The sequence below is a fragment of the Taudactylus pleione genome, unplaced genomic scaffold (genome assembly GCF_031769625.1).
Source record: "Taudactylus pleione unplaced genomic scaffold, aTauple2 ptg000334l, whole genome shotgun sequence".
Classification (NCBI taxonomy): domain Eukaryota; kingdom Metazoa; phylum Chordata; class Amphibia; order Anura; family Myobatrachidae; genus Taudactylus; species Taudactylus pleione.
The window spans coordinates 4757501-4781679 of NW_028284735.1; the positions used below are offsets into that span (position 1 = coordinate 4757501).

At 45.1% G+C, this 24179-nt stretch overlaps 1 protein-coding gene across 2 annotated transcripts in view; it reads left to right on the forward strand.

Annotated features, from left to right (window-relative positions):
• Positions 1 to 525: 525 nt before the first annotated feature.
• Positions 526 to 24179, forward strand: part of DRC12 (dynein regulatory complex subunit 12 homolog) — a 136058-nt gene continuing 112404 nt past the window's right edge. Inside the window, exons 1-2 of one of the 2 annotated variants that reach the window (XM_088443802.1) lie at positions 526 to 621; positions 11950 to 12021. In XM_088443802.1, the coding sequence (XP_088299928.1) occupies positions 11952 to 12021 (70 nt within the window). In that variant the 5' untranslated portion in view covers positions 526 to 621; positions 11950 to 11951. The other variant, XM_088443803.1, reaches the window with a different exon arrangement.

The window sequence follows — 24179 nt, forward strand, 5'->3', positions numbered from 1 at the left end:
CACTGCGCTCCCCTTCCCCTATCTATATCCCACACTGCGCTCCCTTTCCCATAGCTACATCCCACACTGCGCTCCCCTTCCCATAGCTACATCCCACACTGCGCTCCGTTTCTCCTAGCTACATCCCACACTGCGATACGTCCCTGTGGAAAGTATTATATATACTGTATGTGTTTAAAGAATCAAGTAGAAAAGGAGAATGTGTTTAATCTTTTGTTAGCCAAAAAGATCAGCTTAGTATCCCTGAACAATGTTCAAACCTGTTACATCAAAAAGAGGTAATTAGAACTTAATGGATCTATTGCCAACTGTCACTGATTCTAATAAACCTCAATAGCTAGTATTACACCACTTACATAATAGAGGAGTGGTATTGTACTGTTCATTACCTTAAGAAGAAGCATTATACTGTTTAAAGTCGGTGTTGCGTGTTGGGCTTTCACAGTTACCATAGTGACTCTTAGCAACACATCACTCATACTTCCTCTTTGCCCCATTGGCCTATATACCTGAGGGGCGGGAGCCAGGTCCTGGTGCTTATTGGTTAGCTCCTCCAGCTTTGATGTGTGTGTTACCGGCTGTCAGATAAACTAGAGAGAAAACTCCATGATCATATGTGAGGTACGGTCCCTGCCTGCAGCTCCTGTATGTAGCGCTTCTTTAATGGGTTAATTTTATGGAGATGATTTCCTGACATCGTACAGTACATAAGTATTTTCTGTGAAACCTAGTTTGTATTTCGCTCTGTTCACATGGGATCTTTCAGTGTGTGTGTTGTGTAACAATTATGGATGGAAATATGCATTTTTTACTCCTAAAGGAAATGCCTTATCTATTCAGTGAGAAGCTAGAACTCTGGGCCTGATTCAGACTCGCGCTCAGAACCGGCTCGATGGTGGCCCACAGCGCATGCGCACGACGGAGCCGGCTCCGTTGTGCGCATGCGCGAGACCCGGCTAGCGACGGGCAATCAGTCGCCCCGGGTCTCGCACCAAAGGGGGCGAGCTGTCGATGTTGAGTGACAGCTTGCCCCCTTTGGTGGGCGGCCCTGGGGGTGGCTGCCCAAACGGAGGCTTTCCCGAGGGAACGCTTGCCGTTTGGGGGCGGTCCCATTGACATCACGAGTGGAGAGCTACCACAAGGGTCTCGTCGCAAGCCTGATGGTCGTGATGGTCTTGACCATCGCGACCATCATCATGGCCGCTCGCTATAGATGTGGGTGGTCACCCACTGCTATGCGAACGGCCAAGAGGCCGCTCCAAAAAAAAAAAGCACGGCCCTGATTCAGAGCGAACGCTCTGTCAGAGCAAGCTGCTCTGAATCAGGCCCTCTATACACATTTATTTACCTCCCAACATTGTATAATCGGAAATACAGTATTTGCTTACTATCGCCTGTTTTTCTTCTCTGTGGGGGCTTCTTAAGGGGCATATTTATCAACTATCGTGTTTTACAACCGTTGATTATAATTTTTTATTGCTGCATATCGCTGCAATTAGAAATGAATGTATCAATAATCACATCCAGAGATATGAGCTCCATAAGCAGCTCGCCCTGCAATGTGTGAAGATGCCCATCCACTAGAACATTGGCAAAGGACTGCACGATTACGACATTGTAATCGTGCAGTCATTTGTCAGTGTACAAACACTGAACGAGCAGTCGTTATCGTTCAATTGCTCAATTTAATCGTCAAGTGTATAGGTGCGTACACACTGGGCGATATTACTGAGCGATTGCACGATTACGACATCTGTTGTGAATGTAAACGGTGGATCTGTTGCAGTCGCCCGTATACATATATATGAGATTTACGCAATGCCGATATTTATGCTGATCGAGCAATTGTTTGCCATTGCGCATGCACGAATGCCACACTGCACACACAGCGATTGTATTGCGATCATGCTCAGACAGGGGATTCAAATCTCAAAGTGAGTGACAGGTAGTCAGTGCTTGGGAGAGGTAACGGGGGGTGGCTAGGCAAACACAGGCGTGTCGGGACCATTTAAATTCCGTTTCATGGGCATGCATAAAGCAGCCATTGCGGTCTCTTTAGCAACATTAGCACCCTCTGTAGTGTTTGCAGCTAGTCAGACTTGACTTACAAGCTTTGGGGCTGCCCGATCTGCATCGATGGTACCAATGTTTATGTTGTTGTACATCGTCAGATGATTACTGATGAGAAGGCAGCAGTGGGTGTTCCTATGCTTGGCTAAGCTTTGGAATCCATTAGCATATTTTAGCAACGTAAGAGATTGCAGTTGCGACTGCAGTAATGTAAACCTCAGAATCAGGCCCAGTGGGGCTTCTGCCCTTTAGTTTATCGCGGGGTCACTAGTGGCCATGCAGTGACTACAGCTTGGACTGCTGTAACATTAACAGACATGCTTCCATCAGCCCCATTTACACAGTATTTAAATCTGAGCCTCTGTATTATGGGGGTGATTCAGCACAGACGGTGTAATGGTTAGCATTACTGCCTCACAGCGCTGAGGTCGTGGGTTCGATTCCCACCACGGCACTAACTGTGTGGAGTTTGTATATTCTCCCTGTGCTTGCGTGGGTTTCCTCCCACACTCCAAAAAATATACTGGTAGGTTAATTGGCTCCCAACAAAAAATTAACCATAGTGTGTGCATGTGATAGGGAACATAGATTGTAAGCTCCACTGGGGCAGGGACTGATGTGAATGGCCAAATATTCTCTGTAAAGCGCTGCGGAATATGTGTGCGCTATATAAATAACTGTTAATAAATAAATAATAAATAATTCAGCCTCAGACGGTATGCTATCACAGCTCTTAACATGGTAGCAGCTGCGATAACACTAGTATGGTAATGCAGCAGGAGGCATCACGCCTCCTGCATGTATACTGATCAAACTGGGTACGTAGACGCAGAATCGGATCATCTGTTGATCCTCGGCCGACTGAGTGACCATGTGGTCACTCAAGACGATCGTCACAGATACACAGATATCCTCAGTAGACAGAGATCCTGGCCGCCTGTCTCCCTCCCAACGGCGGCAACACGTCTCTGTTAATCAGACAGTCTGCTGCCAGGGTCATGTTTCTGCGCACAGCACTGGCCATCGGAGATGTGCACTAACCATGGGGTTAGCATGCATCTCTGAATAAGCCCCTATGTTCATACTATCTGTTAAGCGCATTGAGTCCTATTTGAGAAAAGCATTATATAAATAAATAAAATGATTAGTCATTTTTATTACAAGGAAATGGCCAGGAAACGGTCCTGATTGGTCGGACCGTTGCCCAACAACTCCTCTCTCAATACTTGGCTCCGCCACACTGCTTCTACACATGACAGTGGTGGCTGCCAGCAACTTCGATTTTGTCCTTACATAACACGTACCAGGACATAGCAAGTGCATCAGATCAATTATCTGCATGCTTTGCTACTCTTTTTATTTTTCCCGTGACACAGGCAGTTTAGGCTGTTGCCACTCTGTTTCTGCACTTTTTTATGTAAGAGGTACATGTGGGGTATGAGCCTGCTGCCGTGCATGTATATTCTGGCTCTTACCTTACCCCTCGCCACTTGCTCTCATATTTAGGCTGCCACGGCGCTCTGATTGACAGTCCGGGAAAACAGGTTGAATAGGGACGGTGAAGGTTCAAACCCTATAAAGGAAGGCAGACGTGTTGAGTTTCTGTAAGGAAGAAAACACGTTGGCTCTGAATGGATCAGTGGATGGTCATCATTTGCACTCTTTATCCCAGACTGGTTACCCTTCAGTGCAAAGCACATGGGGGGTAACCCGAACGAAAACACCCAAAGGGGAAAGGGGGTGGGTGCAACACACAAGACACAGAATATGCTCACCAGATGTCGTTGTCCCCCTGATGAATGAATGGACCCAATCCCATTACCTACAGTTAATCACAAGACAAAAAGGCCACCCACACAAGGTGCAATGCCCTCCCCTTTCCCTAGCGTGTGCCACCCACAACTACCTGGCTACTCCACATGATACCTCAGGGTCCTACCTCTAGCTGACCCTGTAAAAACAGCAATGATACAGGCATGGTGTCGTGCACGCTTCTAATGATTCCCACCAATACGTTACACTCAATACAATGATACAATTAATATTTTAATTTGAACCATGCAGATATACAAGGGATGATCACAAACGCCAGTACCTTGTCCACAGCCTAACTTTAATGGGGGACTGACTGCAGGGGGAGGAGGGCTGTATGAGGACTCAGGGACGAGTCTGTGCTAAAAATGGGACCTCCTCACTGCACAGGGCCTAACTGGGGGCCACGGACATGGCAGGACGTGGCACTGTCCACTTACCTAATATCCACAACTCTACAGGCCCAATACCTACCCGAACTATACAGTGCCCATGGTCTAGCGCCAAACAATAAAATGCCCCACGGCCTAGCACCCAACTATACAATACCCTATGGCCTAGCAACATACTATACAGTGCCCACGGCCTAGCGCCTACCTTGGGGTATAGGGTGACAACTATTCAGATAAAGAGTGACTTACTGAGGGCCTACCTCATCAGCCGACCTCTCTGATGCTCTTCTCTCCTTCGGGGAGTTCCCTGACGTCCTCCTCCTGTTGACCTGGCATCCTCTCTGGTGAGTGTGGCATCTTCTCCAATGTGCACAAGGTGCCTCCTCTTGCAATGCTGCAGCACATCTTTTGTTCTGGCCACACGAGGCGGCTTACATAAGTGTTATGGAAAAGTGTCTCACCAGATAAGGCAGGAAAACTTTTTTGTAGAGTAGCCTGCGAGGAGGGCAGGATAACTTGGTTAGATGAGTTGCCTGCCAGGAGGGCAGGATTCTTGGCTAGATGAGTTGCCCGCCAGGGGGGCAGGATTTCTTGGCTAGATGAGTTGCCTGCCAGGAGGGCAGGATTTCTTGGCTAGATGAGTTGCCTGCCAGGAGGGCAGGATTTCTTGGCTAGATGAGTTGCCTGCCAGGAGGGCAGGATTTCTTGGCTAGATTAGCTGCCTACCAGGAGGGCAGGATTTCTTGTCTAGATGAGTTGCCTGCCGGGAGGGCAGGATTTCTTGACTAGATGAGTTGCCTGCCGGGAGGGCAGGATTACTTGGCTAGATGAGTTGCCTGCCGGGAGGGCAGGATTTCTTGGCTAGATGAGTTGCCTGCCGGGAGGGCAGGATTTCTTGGCTAGATGAGTTGCATGCCAGGAGGGCAGGATTTCTTGGCTAGATGAGTTGCCTGCCAGGAGGGCAGGATATCTTGGCTAGATGAGTTGCCTGCCAGGAGGGCAGGATTTCTTGGCTAGATGAGTTGCCTGCCAGGAGGGCAGGATAACACAGGCTGAAAATAGTTCAGGTGTAAATGTACAGTTTGATTACACACAGTAGGGCTGAGAAAACTGTAGCTGCTGATTATACAGAGGAAGCACGGACCCAAAGGCTTGGGCCTGCATACACTGAGCACAGCATGTGGATGGTGAAAACAGACAGCAAGCTAACAGCTTTCAGAGCAGAGTGGAACAACAGTCTTGAATAATTGATCTACCTGCTGAAGCCTGGAAGGCAGCGTGAAGGGAGACGGAGAGTGGTAAATAGAAGCAGCGGCTGAAGTGTAGACAATCACAGAGGATAGCTGGAACAACCAGACCGAGCTGTAGGAGGAAACTCTATAACCGGCAAGGGGGAATGAATCTGGAAGCTACAAATAGGAGCAGCCAATCAGCAGCATATGGAGTATGAGTCACTCTCTGCAGCATCCCCGGTGCTTGGTAATCAACGGAACCGGATTCTGAGTCAGTGTAGGTCCCGAGCCGGTGGGAAACAAGCCGCTGCCATGGCTTGTGACAATAAGCCACTGAACGGCCTCATGGGGTTGATGACGTGGTGAGCCTGCATTAGTGCCCATGATGACGCACCACAGAATGTGGGTGCAATGAGTGACGCACGCCGGGGACTCTGCTGGACCAGGACCAGGCTGTATCTGAACCTTCATCATCTGTGTGTCTTCTTTGCATAAATAAAACATCTAGAACCAACAAAACTACTTTGCTAGATTACACCGATCAATCAGATGTGCAACATTTGCACGTGTGTACGAATGAGTCTGAATCTAGCGTTCCCGCTAGGCTGTTTCAGCGGGGCACCGCGCCCTGGCCTATTGGGGGCTGCCCAGCATGTCCATAAGTGCCGGGCTCTCACCAAGAGTGACGGAAAGGGGACGCGTCATAGAGACACGCCCCTTTTTATTGGACGTGCCCCCTTTTTGGTATCTGTATACAAAATTCTATGATGCTGTGATTTTTATCTAAAGCCAAGTTCCGTACTTCATCTGTGACTTTGTCTGTGTTTAAAACTAATTCCTGTGCAGTTAAAGTTGCATCCCGGCGACGACTCTAGTATACTTTGCTGTGTTTGTGATGCAAATAAGAAGCACATTTAAAAAAAAAAAAAACTATATGCTACACCTCGGTTGCACCGGGCATCTTGCGCCGTATGGCATATTGGGCCTCATTCAGATGTGGACGCAATGCCAATATTTACAATGTTGAGCGATTATAGGTGAACTGCGCATGCGTCTTAGCCGCAATGTGCAGGCACGGCGAGTGATTTGCGATAAAATGTGACTACGGTTGTAGTGAAGATTTATTCGCTAGTGATTGACAGACAGGGACCATTTTGTGAGAGGTAACGGAGTGGTGCTAGCGTCTAAGTTACCTTGGCCATTCTGCTTTACCATTGGGTTACTCAGATGGTCGATTATCAAAGGATCTGCGACCACAGCTGTGTATTTGTATGCAGTTACTTGGATCTGCAAATCCGCCGGTGGGTGTCTCAACACATTTCCAGGCAGCTGTAGCATTTGCATATTTTTACATGGCAGCTGTGATTACATTACGGTCAAGATATGAATCAGGCCCATTGACGCTAGGTGTATAAGCACACATCTGTATCTTTTATTTATGCATGTACACTTCACATGACTAAGGAGGAGAGGAGAGGTGGAATGACTAAAGGAGGAGAGGTGAGGTGGAATGACTAAGGAGGAGAGGAGAGGTGGAATAACTAAAGGAGGAGAGGTGAGGTGGAATGACTAAAGGAGGAGAGGTGAGGTAGAATGACTAAAGGAGGAGAGGTGAAGTAGAATGACTAAAGGAGGAGAAGTGAGGTGGAATGACTAAAGGAGGAGAGGTGAGGGGGAATGACTAAAGGAGGAGAGGTGAGGTGGAATGACTAAAGGAGGAGAAGTGAGGTGGAATGACTAAGGAGGAGAGGAGAGGTGGAATGACTAAAGGAGGAGAGGTGAGGTGGAATGACTAAAGGAGGAGAGGTGAGGTTGGCAGATTAAAGGATTAGAGGTGGAAAGATTAAACGTTTAGAGGTGAGGTGGAATGACTAAAGGAGGAGAGGTGAGGTGGAATGACTAAAGGAGGAGAGGTGAGGGGGAATGACTAAAGGAGGATGTTATGTTCTGGGTTGTTTGTGGACCCGGGGTGGTAGCAGGAGCGATCACAGAAGCGGATTTGAAAATAAAACTAGGATTTTTAATAAGTGCTTGAGTAGACATATAATGTGACAGTAAATAAACGTCCAGGAATATATAAATGTGCACAAGAGTTCTGTGGTGGGAGTAATGGGTTAATGTCCAAGTAGAAACAATTAGAGCTGTCCAGGTGTGCAGGTAGTGAAACTGAAAATAATCAAGCCAGGTATGCAGGTAGTGAACTGAAAATAAACAAGCCAGGTATGCAGGTAGTGAACTGAAGCGCAGGATGTCAGCAGGCTCAGGCACTCAGGTATGGGCAAGGGTGATGGAGGAAGCGGGGGGAGGAAGCGAGCTAGGAGCTGACAGGCAGACAGTGAATTCACAGGAACAGGATAAGCACAGAGAACTCCCTCTCAGCTAGGCTGAGATACACGTTGCACTGGCAAAGAAGGAAGGCACTGACCCTTCCTAAATACCCCATGCCGTGCTGTTACTGGCCGGAGGGAACATGTGACTCACCAGGATTGGCCAGCCGCATCACATGGCCAGAAGGCAAGATGGCGGCGCCCATGCCAAACGGAATGGAGACGCCGCCAGGCCTTACCAGCGCAGAGTGACAACAGGCCCGCACAACAACGCGCGCAGCCAAAGCCCCCCGCCAGACACCAGCTCCGCCACCAGACAGCCCGCGCCACAATGACCTCACAGGTAACACTCGCCTAGCGCCATGCTGAAATACCCTGGCCGTGACAGAGGAGAGGTGAGGTTGGTAGATTAAAGTAGGAGAGGTGAGGTGAAATGACTAAAGGTGGAGAGGAGAGGTGGAATGACTAAAGGAGGAGAGGTGAGGTTGGTAGATTAAAGGATTAGAGGTGGAAAGATTAAATGATTAGAGGTGAGGTGGGATGGCTAAAAGAGGAGAGGTGAGGTGGAAAGACAATGGGGTCTGTTCATCATAACTTCATTTCTACAAATAGTTTTGTATAACTTAACTATCGGGGCCATTCATTATAAAGGTAATGCAGTATATAACACTGATATCTCCTGCTTACCTTTCAGCCCTGATCTGTCCTGCTGTCCACATACATTAGTATGGGGACCTAAATTCATCAAGGTCTGAAAATACAATATTTTCGGAGCTTGACAGTGGGAGCATTTGCCATCGTCATAAAAAAGCCACAGTGGTGGCTGAAACACGTTGCTGCTTTCCCGTTGCTCCTCTGCCACTGAATAGACTGCTGCATCTCCCGTAGATATCTGCAGTCTGCCGCAGCTCCAGAGTGGATTGGGGCAAAGCCTTGATTATAACTGCCACCTGCACTGCAGACACTGATGTGGAGCTGAGGGGTAAATTTACTAAGATTCGTGTTTGCCCGTATTTGCATGTACGGGAGTATTTTGTCCTTTTTACAAACACGGGAATTTACTTAGAAAAAAAATGGGGGTATTTTCTGTATCTTTAGAGGTGATCACATCTGATTTTGATGTTAAAATGCTCTCGAAAATACAACTAGAAATGAATACACCATTGTCTGAACAATGCAGTACTTTCCAAGGACAGGTACACAACACGGGAATTTACCATAAATCGTGATTATAGAACATGTGTTAACACATGCATCGCTACATGTTGGATGGCTCAGGAAAAAGTGTTTTTTTTTTGTTTTGACAAGACCCGTGGAGCCTACTGGACAATGTGCCAGAGCGAAGCCAGGAGGTAGGTGAATATTGGATTTTTTTTCACAGGTAAATCGTGGAGTTCCTACTGGACAAGCGGACGAAACATCTGGCAGAAGGTAAGTATGTGTGAGTGTGTTAGGTATGTAATAAAGTTATACTCTCTACCGTGTGTGTGTCATTTCGTTATTTTACAAACATTTTTACAGTGGGGGCATGGGTGTTGGCAGCCTGCTGGCACTTGTAGTTCCACAAGTGCCAAAGGCCAGGTACGCTGGCACCTGTAGTTCCACTGTAAAAGACAATAGTAATAGACAATAGTAAGAATCTATTCCCACTATTACCACTCTACCCACTGGCCAGGGGTGCAGGGAAGAACCCCTGGCTAAGTCTGTGGTGCTCGGGAGAGGGCGGACCCCTTTATTGGAACGGTACACACCTCCGCCGAGATCCCCGGCTTGGGCTGACTAGCTTGTTGTGTTAATGCTTTGGCCGGGAAGACCCGGTGAAAGCGTCCCCTGGCTGTGGCATTACACCCCAGCTAGATTTGAGTTCAGTGCTGTTTTTTTTTAAACCAGGACTGGCTCTGGGAGCTCAGTGCTGGTTCCTAAAATACTGGAGAACCCTACATGTTTCCCCCTGTATTTTTAGAACCAAGGCTGGCTCAAGAACCCGGAGCTGGTTATGCTTGGGGTAGGGGGTCCACATCAATTCTTTTTTTACATTTTAACCAGGGCCGGATTAAGGGGGGGAAACGGGAGCTGTCGTCCTTGGGCCCCCACACACAGAGGGGCCCCCACACAGGGTCGATGTGACAGCAGCACCTGTTCCCGGGAGGAGGCTCTGCAGCCGCGGCTACATTATTCAACTACAAGCAGCAGCACAGTCAGTGCTGCTGCATCAGTTTTCTAAGGGGGGAGCGGGCCACCGGCTTTACGCTAGAGCATGACCCCCAAGTCCTGACACACTTATTTCCCCCCTTACACTGCCTGCATTTGGGTCGGAGCCAATATGACAAGCCCCGCCCCCGTGACGTATTCCGCGATTCGCGGGATTATGGGGGTGGGGCTTGTCATATTGGCTCCGCCCCCCATGCGGCAGTGTAAGGGGAAATAAGTGTGTTGGGGGTCATGCCTGAGTCGAGGAGGTGCCGGGTCCTATTGCAGCATCAATAGTAAGAATGATTGTGTATGTGTTTAGTGTGTGTATATATGAATGTATGTGTGTATATGTGTTAGTGTGTATACTGTGTATGTATGTGTCAATGTGTGTATATATGTTAGTGGGTGTGCTGTTTATGTGTATGTGTGAGTGTTTGCCCCTGTCTTCATGTGACCTGGGGGGGGCCCTCTGTATGGGGCTTTGGGAGGGGGAGGCTCGGCTCTGTGTGGCTTGAAGTGGGCCCGACAACTTAGTTGCCCTGGGGCCTCCGCAAGCCTTAATCCGGCCCTGATTTTAACCCTTTATTAACTTACACACAAGCAACCTGCACGTATTTCACTGATATGTGGAAGGAAACTAGGGGATTAAATATGGGTAGGAAGGAACGATCACATACACCACTGGGAAACATGATCCTGATAAACATGGGAGCTTGGTAAATTCCCAATTATATTTAAAAAAAAACCTCCTGATTCGGATAGTTCATACCCGTTTTTAATAATGGACAGACACGGGCAAGACACGATTCTTAGTACATTTACCCCTGAGTGTACATCGAATAAGAACGGCATTGTGTGCACACACAGACATACTGTATAAGCTTTTTTCTATTTTTGCTCCAGCAGACATTTGTTTTAAATTAGTTTTAGGAGACTGTGCTCTATTCCAATATATGAAAGACTTGTTAGAATTTCTTACTTCAAACAACAAAAGCTCAAAAGCATAGGGTTGTGCCTCTGTTGCTACAGTGCATTTTCAACGTGAATGAGTTTATGTGGATGTTTAAATTCATATGATCTACTTTGTTTCAGTTATATTTAATAATTTTCTGTCATGCATATATATGTGATATTTAATTGATTAATAAATATTATAATATTTTAAGTAGACTAATTAATGTATTTATGAGTTACACACCAGCACTGTTGTTTTCAGAATTATATGATATTAAATAGACCATGATCCTAATGTCCCTTATTTACTTGAAGGTAAAAAAAACCTCTAATACTTATTGGGAATGTTGTTTATTATATCATGACTGAGTTTACACCAGCACAGTCCTATATAACAGATTTTCGTTCCAGTTTCACTGGGCCCAATTCAGAGTTGTACGCTATTTCATTTGTGTCTGCATTTTTGTGCACATCGCTACTGCGAATATATCTTAATGCCGCAGCCAAAGAAAGTTGTACAGAGACGCCCACCATCTGTGTCTCTAATGGTGCATACAAAGAGGCACCATCGGTAGCACTATTGATCCCATGCTCAGGAGCTCTGTCGCAACTAAGTGACACTGCATACACAGACGTGGCCGTTGGCTGCAACATGCCTGCGTTTTACTAGACACCCCACTTTACCTCTCATAAACACAGTGACTGTCAATCACTCCAAATTCTCACTACGACTGTCTTCGGTAACCAAACCTGACGCATGTGCAGTATATAAAAACATTGCAAACATCTGCATAGTGACCACCTCTGAGCCAGGCCCACTGTCTTGTAGACTGCATGTGGATTTTGTGATCCCCACATGCACAGTGCTGAAACATCATTTGCACCTGGATATTCCGTAGCTCATAGGAAGTATAGCAATACTGTAGTATAATTCCCCATCACATTATTGTGCACCTCTTTCTTCCACAGAAATGCCACCGAAACTGAAGGAAAAGATAAAGAAAAAAAAAAAGAAATTGAAGAAGCAGAAAGATGGAGCAGGTACTGTGCAGGTAGTGACAGGTGCGAGGATACCTGCACTTTAGGCTTGATACTGTAGATACGAGTGCTCAGGGGTGCACCTGGGTTACCTTGCACTGTGCTTTGGGCCTGATTTACTACCGTACTCTTCTACGTATGCAATAGCGATTATGTACGCAATTCAACTGCGATACTATGCTAATCCATTGCGATCACTATCCCGTCGCAGCACTGCACAAGGACGCCCACTTTACTCAGCACAGATACATACTGTTTAGTAAGACTGCAAAACCATCTGTACAATCAAGTACCATCGCAGCCTCACGCACACTTGCACAAGCCCTGGCCTTATTCAGAAATTGCTAACTTCCACGCACGCTATGAGACCTCAGACTGTGTACGATATTGCAGTGGATCATTTATGCACATTAAGTGTGCGACGCACTGGCACGCCTGCGTTTGCCCGACCACTCCCCCTGTCACCACCCACAGGCGGCACTTGCTGTCTGTCACTCTGCCATGGGTCTGCATAGTCACTGCAATCGCAGTCCCCATCGCAGCGGCCGGCTCGTGCACTGCGATGCGTACGCATGCGCAGTGCGAAACAATTGGCAGATTGCGTGCATAATCACAGTTGCATACGGTAGTGAACCAGGCCCTTTGTTCACTGCAAGATCAATACAGCAAGAATGGAACTACTGTAAAAGCAGAGATCATTATTTCCTGTGACATGCAGGGGTGAAATCCATGCAAACATGAACAATAGCAAACTAAATTATTACTGTTTGACTTTGTTCCACGTTGATAATAATTACTGAATAACTCCTATGTGCATGATTAAAGAAGTTGGCTACTTTGAACTTTGGCTACTTGCTCAATGAAAATGAAAGGAAAATATGCACATAAAAATGTTCCTTCTTTCATTGTAAAATAAGCCATTAAAACAGCAACGTCATGACCAGTCCCTGGTCAATCATTAGGCTGCAGCCTAGGGTCCCAGGACTTGGGGAGGGGCATCTCTGAGGTGGCAGCCAGGGTATAAATTGGAGACTTAGGGCCTGATTCACTACCGATCGCAGCTGCAATCATTGCTGCGATTACGCATGCAGTCTGACTGCGATGATATGCTATTCCATTGTGATCGCTATACCGTTGCAGCACTACATAAGGACGCCCACCTAACCTTACACTGCGAAACCATCAGTAACATCGAGTACAATCGAAGCCTCACACACACTTGCACAAGCTCTGACCTTACTCAAGAATTGCTAACCTCATCACACACAGTAAAAGCCCAAGCTGTGTACGGCATTGCAGTGGCTAAGTTATGCACGACGTTCAAACACCATGGCACGCCTGTGTTCCGCCGACCACCCCCCCGGTCACCCCCCACAAACGGAACTTCCTGTCAATCACGCTGCGATGGGTCTGCGTAGTCTATGTGATCGCAGTCCCGATCGCAGTGGCTAGTTCACGCACTCGCACTGCAATGCATACACATGCGCAGTAAAACAACAATTAGCCGATTGCGTGCGTAATCGCAGTTGCGATTCTTGCTGAATTAGGACCTTAATTCATTCCATGCGGGAGGTTGCTATTGAGCTTCATTTTAGTAACTTCCAATTCTGGTGGCCACATCACAGCTTTTTATTATTTTGCCTCCCTAAGGAGGGTGTTGAGGGGAAAGACCTGCGGTTCCCAAAGTGACTGCCAGATGGCTGTATAGATGTGACCATGTAACTTCAGGCCTGTCAAATATGTGTGTACTATTTGGTGATTGTATTAGTGTAATAGTATATAACCAACGGATTCTCAAAGTCACCAAACAGCCCAGGATGTAACCAGTAGTGTGGTATTGAGTGGTTGTACGTTTATACCGCCATACTGACTGTTACATACACTCAGTATATGGAAGGAGCGGAGCTTGAGCGGAACATACAGCGCAACAGTCATTTAAGTATATGGGTACCAGTGATCAGTGTCGGACTGGGACTTGAAGGGCCCACCAGGGGAATGCAATGTTAGGGGCCCGCTGAAAACCGTCCTACCCGCCGCGTACGCATTTTATTGTCCCCTCAAAGGGACCTCTAATTACCAGCTGCATGAGCCTGGGACTCCGGGAATGTAGTTAATACAGACATCATATGCCAAACTGCCACCCCAGACCTGACAACCCCCCCTTAATTAATATCATGTCCTGAACTGCCCCCTCAGACATAATAACTCCCTTCTCCCTCAATATCAAGCCCAGAATTGCCCCCAAAATAAGAATCTGTAAAGAAACCTTTATATGATCAACATCAAGTTTTTTCCCGTGAGGGTGGTATGCCTAACAGCTGTGTTTTACACTTACACATAAAAGAAACCTTTATGTACATATCAGTTCCTTTACAAGAGTGAGTATAGTATGCAGCACTTCCTTCTATCTGTGGCACCATATATGGTGTAGGAGCACGCATAGAGGATACAAAGATACCTTTATAGGCATATTGCGAGGTTTTGAATTGTGAGTGGGGTATGTCATCTTTGTACACACCTGTGTGACCATAGCAATACAACTTTGAGGGTTCTGTCACTATCATATACGTCTCACTAGAGTTTTGAACATACTACACATGTGTTTTTTCTCATGTTCTGTTTCATGTCAAACAAGGAAAATATCAACAAGTGAACAGTATTGGACAAACGAAGGACTCAGATATTCTATTAACCACTTAACTGGCTAATATTTTTCTCAAAAAACGCTGAGAAATTGTCAGGTTTTTTTATGACTGAATTAAGTCAAGAACATCTTTTTAAAACTTATCCAACACAGTATACCATAAAAATAGCAATTTTTATGGTATATTGTAATGGTTATTGACAGCTCACCACAACAATCGATGATTATTTAATAAAAATCAATGCTTGTTTTAGACTGCAGCCACCAAAGTTTCATTAACATTGGTTAGGGCTGCCATCACTGGTGCAGCATCGTGCCAGTCAGCGATGGCAAAACAACTTATTATCGGTCATAGACCATCGATGGTTTGCAAACCATCGATGGTCAGTGGCCATCCCTGGTATACTATGGGCCATACTCAATTTGGAGTGAAATGTCGGACGCCGGTGACGTCATTTTCGTCTATTTCAATTATCCCCGTATTCAATTTCAAAGACTTTATGCAGGTTCGAAAAGTCTTTGAAAAAAAAACGGGGATAACTTTTCACCACTGAAATAAGTGGCGAAAAAAAGGGCAGAATTGGGGTTTAGGGGTGCAGGTTTAAAAAAAAAGCCTGCACCCCTGGGAATGTCATTCAAAAATAAATTGTGTCAAAAAAAAGTAAAAAAAAATAATCGGGACACCCTAAAAAATTTACTTTAATTTTAGGGGTAAAAAAAATAAAAAATAGGGAACACACTTTTAAAATAGCCAAATTAAATTCAGAGGGGTTACCAAGTATGCAGCAGGTGTTTTCTTCATTGCGGGAGTAGCGGCAGGTGCATTTGTGCAGAATTTTAAAAAATAATTTTAGGGATTTAAAAAAATGCTTACCCCCATTTTTCATGTACCCCAAATTTGATAGCAATAGTTATTTTTACCCCCCAAAAAAATCTAAGTGCTATTCTTCACCCCTTCTTTATAGCCACAAATATGCACCTGCGGCGGCTATCAGAAACGCCAACTTCCTTCAGCAGGTAAAAATGGGGGTACCCATATTGATCCCCCATGTCTAAACATCTTTAGGGGGGTCCCTGGAGTATTTCCCAAAAATTACCGTTTTTTGGCGATACTTACCTCCACCAGCTCCCGTTTTCATTGATTTATCCCCAGAAAACCTGTAATGTGGAGCGAAAAGTCCAGCACGGACTTTTCGCTCCCAAATTGAATATGGTTCCAAATAGTATACCATCCCTAGGCCTGTATTCAATTAGAGGCGAAAGCTGCGATCGGCAAAAAGTTTTCGCTGATGCGTGTTTTTCGTCTGTTTCCGAAGTATTGCCCTATACAATTCCAGAACGTTTTCACCTAGGTGAAAATACATAGGCAAAAACAGGTGAAAAAGTTTCTTCATCAAAAGGTAGACGTAAAGAATTGCAAAATCCACATTTTGGAGTACAAATGTTCGACTTGGTTCAGAACCCTATGGCAGGGCCGTAGCTAGGGTATTTGCGGCCGGTGCCATCGCACAGGGCACCACAGGTCAGGGGGCGCTGTTTGGGCCTGTCAAATTTATTTTTATTATCATTCTTGCTTGTAGCTTCCTCTTATTTCATCCCCAACATCTCCTGGCCTCTACTATCTCTTCTCTGGCCCTTCCCCATGAAGCCATGGCCCTTTTTTGGGTACATTATGTCCCTTTGAAAAATGAGGGGGCGCCAATGCTCTTCTGGCACAGGGCACCAAAAAGTCTAGTTACGGCTCTGCCCTTTGGACACCCCCCCTAATGACTAATTAGGCAAAAAAAAATAAAACAATTATCTTAATTCACTCCAAAATAGACATGTAATTTTTGGGGAGAGCTGTATGGAGGGGCAGATGTTTTTAGAATTGCAGGTGGCTGCAGCAGGTGTATTTTTTAAAAAATTTTAAATCTGCACTTTATAGACACCAAAATATACTAGTACCCATTTTAATGTACCCCCAATTTAACAACATCAATTATTTTCCCCCATTTTTCCACACTTATGTAAATATGCATACAAGTACCCTAATTACTTTTATTAGGGTTATTAACACACTTCTATATTGATTCCCCCGGGTGAGTTAGGTTTTATTTGGGGGTACAGACTGATTTCCCCCCCAAAAAAAACCTGGCCTTTTCGCCAGTTACGCTATTCTGCATTCGCCAATATGTATATTTGCCTGTTTTACAATTGAATAGGGCGAAAAGCGAGTGTGTGCATTGAGTAAGCGGGCGAAAACTTCACTTCAAGCACACAAATGAGGTGAAAATATTATGCTTTTTGCCGGTCTCTGCTTTTCGCGGCTATTTGAATTTGCCCCTTAATCGGAGGCCCCGTATCGAGTCTTGATCAATACATGACTGCCAAAATCAAAATAAAATTACCTATAACACCAATAAAAATCAAAAAAGAAAACAATGTTAAAGAAAAAAATATATATATATACATACACATATATACATACATATACATGTGTTTGTGTGTGTGTGTAATTATATATATATATATCTTGTGATATAGCGGGGTAGGGGGTCCCTCTCCTGGGGTAGATGGACACCTCCTTACACACAGCAGCCAGGAAACAGTACACCAGTCCAGGGTTTTCGTGCAAACTGGTCGGAACCCTTTTTATTGTGCAATATAAACAACACATAATAATAAATCCTAGCCCGTCTGGGCACTAACTAGACAGGTTATTCCCTCTCTACAAGTCGCAGGTCCTACTGCCTTACCACAAACACAGCACTTTCAAATATCACAGTGTTTCTGAACAAACCTCAGTGTCTGTTCTCCCCAGGGTTTGTGAGACACTGAACAAAAACCTTAACCCAGCTTATCTGAGCCACTTCCAGGTGCAACTACTAATCAGCCAGCTCTCAGACTGAAAGGCCCAACACCTGGAGTGGCCTGTGGATGGAGCCCTCCCTCTCTTCTCACATCCACACCCCCAGGACCCATTATCCGGCTTTTACCAAAAGCCGACACTACTGGTCTGTTTGGCATAACAGACTTTTCCTGGGGCTTTTAAAACACATATGATGGGAATCTGGGACACACATATATGCCATCCCGGACTTCTCCAGTGCTTCTATCACAATATATGTATATATATATATACTAGTCCAATGAACCGGCACTCCAGAGTAAACAGCAGCAGCTCTGGTGCCCTTCCCAACAAATCACATACAGCAGCAATATGGACAGCACTCAAGAGGCTTAAAATAGATCAAAAAATGACCATGACTGGTGAAATCCATACTGACTGGTGTCATGGTAATTTTTTGATCTATTTCAAGCCTCTTGAGTGCTGTCCATATTGCAGCTGTATATATATATATATATATATATACACACAGTCATGTCCATAAATATTGGGACATTGGCAGAATTTTCAGATTTTGGCCTCTATTCACCACCACAATGGTTTTGAAATGAAACAAACAAGATGTGCTTTAACTGCAGACTTTCAGATTTAATTTGAGGGTAATTACATCCAAATCGGGTGAACGGTGTAGGAATTACAACAGTTTCAATATGTGCCTCCCACTTTTTAAGGGACTATCAACTCAAAAGCTATTTCATGGACAGGTGTGGGCTATTCCCTCGTTATTTCATTATCAATTAAGCAGGTAAAAGGTCTGGAGTTGATTCTAGGTGTGACATTTGCATTTGGAACCAGTTGCTGTCAACTCTCAATATGAGATCCAAAGAGCTGTCACTATCAGTGAAGCAAGCCATCATTAGGCTGAAAAATCAAAACAAACCCATCAGAGAGATAGCAAAAACATTAGGTGTGGCCAAATCAACTGTTTGGAACATTCTTAAAAAGAAAGAACGCACCGGAGAGCTCAGCTACACCAAAAGACCCGGAAGACCACGGAAAACAACTGTGGTGGATGACAGAAGAATTATTTCCCTGGTGAAGAAAAACCGTTGGCCAAATCAAGAACACTCTCCAGGAGGTAGATGTATATGTGTCAAAGTCAACAATCAAGAGAAGACTTCACAAGAGTGAATATAGAGGGTTCACCACAAGATGCAAACCATTGGTGAGCCACAAAAACAGGAAGACCAGATTAGAGTTTGCCAAACAACATCTAAAAAAGCCATTACAGTTCTGGAACAACATCCTATGGACAGATGAGACAAAGATCAACTTGTACCAGAGTGATGGGAAGAGAAGAGACGGAAAGGAACTGCTCATGATCCAAAACATACCACCTCATCAGTGAAGCATGGTGGTGGTAGTATCATGGCATGGGCATGTATGGCTGCCAATGGAACTGGTTCCCTTGTATTTATTGATGATGTGACTGCTGACAAAAGCAGCAGAATGAATTCTGAAGTGTTTCGGGCAATATTATATGCTCATATTCAGTCAAATACTTCAGAACTCATTGGACGGCGCTTCACAGTGCAGATGGACAATGACCCGAAGCATACTGCATAAGCAACCAAGGAGATTTTTAAGGCTAAAAAGTGGAATGTTATGCAATGGCCAAGTCAATCCCCTCACCTGAATCCGATTGAGCATGCATTTCACTTGATGAAGACAAAACTGAAGAGAAAATGCCCCAAGAACAAGCAGGAACTGAACACATTTGTAGTAGAGGCCTGGCAGAGCATCACCAGGGATGAAACCCAGCATCTGGTGATGTCTATGCGTTCCAGACTCCAGGCTGTAATTGCCTGCAAAGGATTTGCAACAAAGTATTAAAAAGTGAAAGTTAGATTTAGGATTGTTTAGTTTGTCCCATTACTTTTGGCCCCTTAAAAAGTGGGAGGCACATATAGAAACCGTTGTAATTTCTACACCGTTGACATGATTTGGATGTAATTACCCTCAAATTAAATCTGAAAGTCTGCAGTTAAAGCACATCTTGTCTGTTTCATTTCAAAGTCATTGTGTTGGTGAATAGAGGCCAAAATATGAAAATTCTGTCAGTGTCCCAATATTTATGGACATGACTGTATCTATCTATAGATATATATATATACACACACTGTATATGTATATATATATATATATATATATATATATATATATACAGAAAATATGGCCAGGGCTCTGCTGTATATATGTCCACGACAGCCATGGACTGGTGCCAGGCTGCCTCTAGATAGGCAGCGGGGGGGGGGAAGAGAGGAGGACAGCAGGCTGCTTGTGTCTATTTGCAAGGCTATGTCCTCTTAGGGTGTGGGTGCCGCCAGGGAGAAGACTAGTTAGACGCCGGGCAGAGGATTTGCCCTGAGGCTGCACCGTCTCATCTACAGCCGCCGGGCTGTCACGATCTAGGTGGCATTAGGGTAGGCGGCGGGGAGAGGAGCACAGCGGGCTGTTAGTCTTATTTGCACGGAACATATGAACAACATACAGTTCGCTGCATTGTAATTAGTTTACATCCATGCTATATTCGATCTAGTAACCATAGCTGAGTGACATAAAGGTATTAATATTGGCACACTGTACTTGCAAGACCTGGTGTTAAGCGCCTGGTAATCAAAAAATCCTGTTTTATTAATGTATTCTGATGAAAACCATAGCTGCATGCTTTAATCACATGTATAAAAGCTACATGCCCCGTGTGCAAGGGCTACAGGTATTCAGAAAACAGGACCGTTTCATTTCCAAGTCCAAGTCCAAATGATCCAATCTGTAAACTATTGCCAAGAACTAGATATTCCAGCATCTTCATAGATATTGGATCTTTCTAACCTGGATTTGCATGAAGACTTTATAAGGTCTACTAGTAAACTTAAAAAATGCCTTTCTCCAGTATTTTAGGTGGAGAAAGCCTACAATATAGAGAAATATTTTGCTCTATATTCATCTTACATGTTTCTCTCAAAAACATGTTTGTCTCTCTAAAAAAAAACATCTCTGGATGGCGTTATTTCTCCAGTCACTGGAAAATAACAGGACTCACTTTGCGCGAATGCACTGAGTTGAGACTTATGTTGCTGTCTTTCACGAAAGACCGCAAAGAAAAGAGTCACAGCAGCCCAGTTTTCTCCTCGCCGAGAAATTCTTTTATCCCATGGGAATGGGTATGGACTAGTATATATATATATATATATATATATATATATATATATATATTCCCGATTCCCGTCAGCGGCAGCCCGACATGAGCAGAGTTCGAAGCAGCGGAAGCCCGACAGCGCTGGAAATCCCGATCGTGGATAGGTGAGTATCTACTAACCTAACCCCCCTAACCCTCCTTAGGGGTGCCTAACCCTAACTTCCCCCCAAGTGCCTAACCCTAATCCCCCCTCTAAGTGCCTAACCCTAACCACCCCCTTCCCCGCTGCCTAAATCTAAGTCCCCCGGGGGGGTGCCTAACCCTAAGTCCCCCCCGGGGGTGCCTAACCCTAACCCTCCCTCCCCCTAGCCTAACCCTAACCCTCCCGGGGGGGTGCCTAACCCTGAGTCCCCCCCGGGAGCCCTAAACCTAACCCTCCCCCCCCGCGGCTGTCCGCTCGCGACGGCCGGCATCACTACGATCGTGATGCCGGGCGCCGTTCTCCCGGCGTCGGGGAAATGCGGGCGTCTACATCTAGACGCCCGGCATATTACCCTTGCCGGAATATGACAGTCGGGAAGCCGGCTAACGGTATTTAGGCAGTCGGCTTCCCGATTGCATACCATCCCATGGTTTGTCCCGGCAGGAGTTTTCAAATAAATACAGAGAAGTAAAACAAGGGCCCTCATTCAGACCCGTACGCAAGTGGCCGTTCGTACGTTCGGCGTACGTAAAAAAATATGTCAATTCAAGCACTCGCTCGTATTTTCGAACGCAGCCAAACATCCTCCCCAAACTCAACCGACCCCTCCTCTAACTAACGAGCGTGCCAAATAGCGAGCGTACATCCCCGAAATGGCTTGAAGGGAACGCACGCACAAGTACAAACCGGAAGTGTGACCGTCAGATTTCGATTAACTGCTCGTTTATTCTGCCTACCTCCCTCAATCGTATCATGCCAATCAATATATCAATTAGCTTAATTGTTTGTTTGTTTGTTTGTTTTTTTTAACACAATGCAATAAACTTTAATCTTGTCCGTGTTTGTGTTTACCCGCAGAATACGTACGGCTTAAACATTCGCTTTTATTTGTCAAAATACATGTTAGCCCCAATTAAACAATTGTTTTATTTGTTTTTATCCCCGCATATTTCCCGGGGTTCATTTCTTTATTTAAATTTGCTTACGCATGTCACTGCATAAAGCCTATCATAACTCTCAAGAGATTTCTGGCCCTGTCGAACACATGACTCATACACTAACCAATAGAATTGGTCCTGTTAATTACCCAAATACATTAGCCAATCAAAATTATTTTCGGGTCTTTATTAAAAATGATTTTTAACAAATACACCATTGCCATCATGAGAGCCTCAGCATTCACCAGGCGCGAGCTGCTGGTGTTAACCGAGGTGATGGACAGGCGGATCACCAGCCAGCCTCCACCCATCACAAATCGCGAGAAGCGTTCCGCATATGCGGAGGTACGTGGCCGCCTGCGTTCCTTCGGCTCACGCCGCCAGATCGGCCAGCTGGAGCGCAGGTGGTCGGACCTGCAACGGCGGACGCCCCGCTTGCTGGCATGCTTTCGCTTGCAGATCGCTGAAAGTAAGTTTTTGGGACTGTGGTTTTTATGTTTATCTTTGTGGCCCTAACTGCGTGTGCATGTTTTCATGTATGTCCTATTTATTCATTGTACTCATATCTGCATGGCCATGTTTTCATGTATGTCCTATTTATTCATTGTACTCATATCTGCATGGCCATGTTTTCATGTATGTCCTATTTATTCATTGTACTCATATCTGCATGGCCATGTTTTCATGTATGTCCTATGTATTCATTGTACTCATATCTGCATGGCCATGTTTTCATGTATGTCCTATTTATTCATTGTACTCATATCTGCATGGCCATGTTTTCCGATTTGTGTTGTCATAAATTAGTGTTTTTCTCGGATTTGGTTGAAACTAACCACAATTTGTTTCACATCTTTTAGGGGCACAGCGAAGACTACGGCGTCATCGCCATCCAAGACGGCGCTCTCGCCCACTCTCCCCAACCCCAAGCCAACCCTCCACAACCCCAAATTCCCCTATTTCCCCCTCCTCCCCTGCCTGCCCAGACCCTGTGGCGGATATTTCGGTGCTCCTTCCCCTCCATCCCAATTCCCCCTCTCCTCCAACCACCCCTCTTCGAACTACCCCCTTCCCCGGAATCACAAATCACCCCGCCAAGATCTTTGGGGAATGGAGGCACCTCCGAGGAGGACGAGGATGTGGCTTCTGGAGCGGCCGTTTTGTTGAACGGTATGGTTTTTTTTTTGTTTTTTTTGCGCCACAAACTGTTTGTATGTAATCATGTGTCGTTCCCTTTTTTTGTGTTTTTTGGTCGACTTTTTGGGAGTTTTCGGGTTGTCTTTACCTGTTACTGCTGATTTCACCATACACATATCACACCTCTCTGAATCTGATTTTTGGACTTGTAATTTTGGGCTAGACCATTTTGGGGGGCTTGGTTTTATCGGTGTAATTCTGCTTTGTGCCACAATATTTTCATTTTTGGTTAGCTTGTTTTGGCTTGTTTTTTAATGTGGTTTCATTATTGATGTATTAATCCCCACACTTTTCTAACCCACAGAGGAACAGAGGCGTATGGCTGAATTAGCCGGCTGTGTGGGCCGTATGCGGGAACACGTCATCGGGCTGCTGGTGGTCCTTGACCATATGTCGGTCCTCCTTAGGAACTAGTTTTTTTTGTTTTTTTGTCAAAATTTAAATAAATTAATATTTTCAACTTAACGTTCTGTCTCATTCCTTGTTTCAAAATCAGAGATTGTTTACACTGACATAAGTAGACTCTTCCAGCAAGGATTTGCAATTATTGTCACTAAGATTGTGTGTTGTATTTTTTAGGAAAACAGGCACACGAAACACCTAACAGTAACAATCTCATTTCCCTTTTTTGGTGTTGTCAAAATTATATATTACTACATTTTACAGGTTCCTATTTGGGGGGCAAGCTGCTTAGGCCGATATTACGAAGCCAACTGATTGTACAGGATTCCTTTGGGTGTTGGTTTGGACCCAGAAAACATCTTACATTTTAGCTCAACTTGCGTCATTACTGGATTACCCCTTAGGCAAATGTAACGTGTGTGAACCTGGTTACACTTGCTTGTAATGGGCAAAAAAAGGAACAAAATTACACTCTCAAGACATTTATTCACAACATAACTAAAAAAACAAAGTGGTCACTCACAAACAAAACACACAGTGATAATCATAAATACAACACATACCAAAAACTAAAAAAAAACACACAACAAATCAAGAACTGGTTGACGAAGGACCATGCCAACATGATTCCACAAATGTGGCGTTGCAATATGGGTTCCATAATATATTCCCAAAGTTTCCACATGAAGGTTTTTTAAGGGTAGCAGGAAGTAGTCATCGTTGGAGTCCCCAAGATTATGAGAACAAAC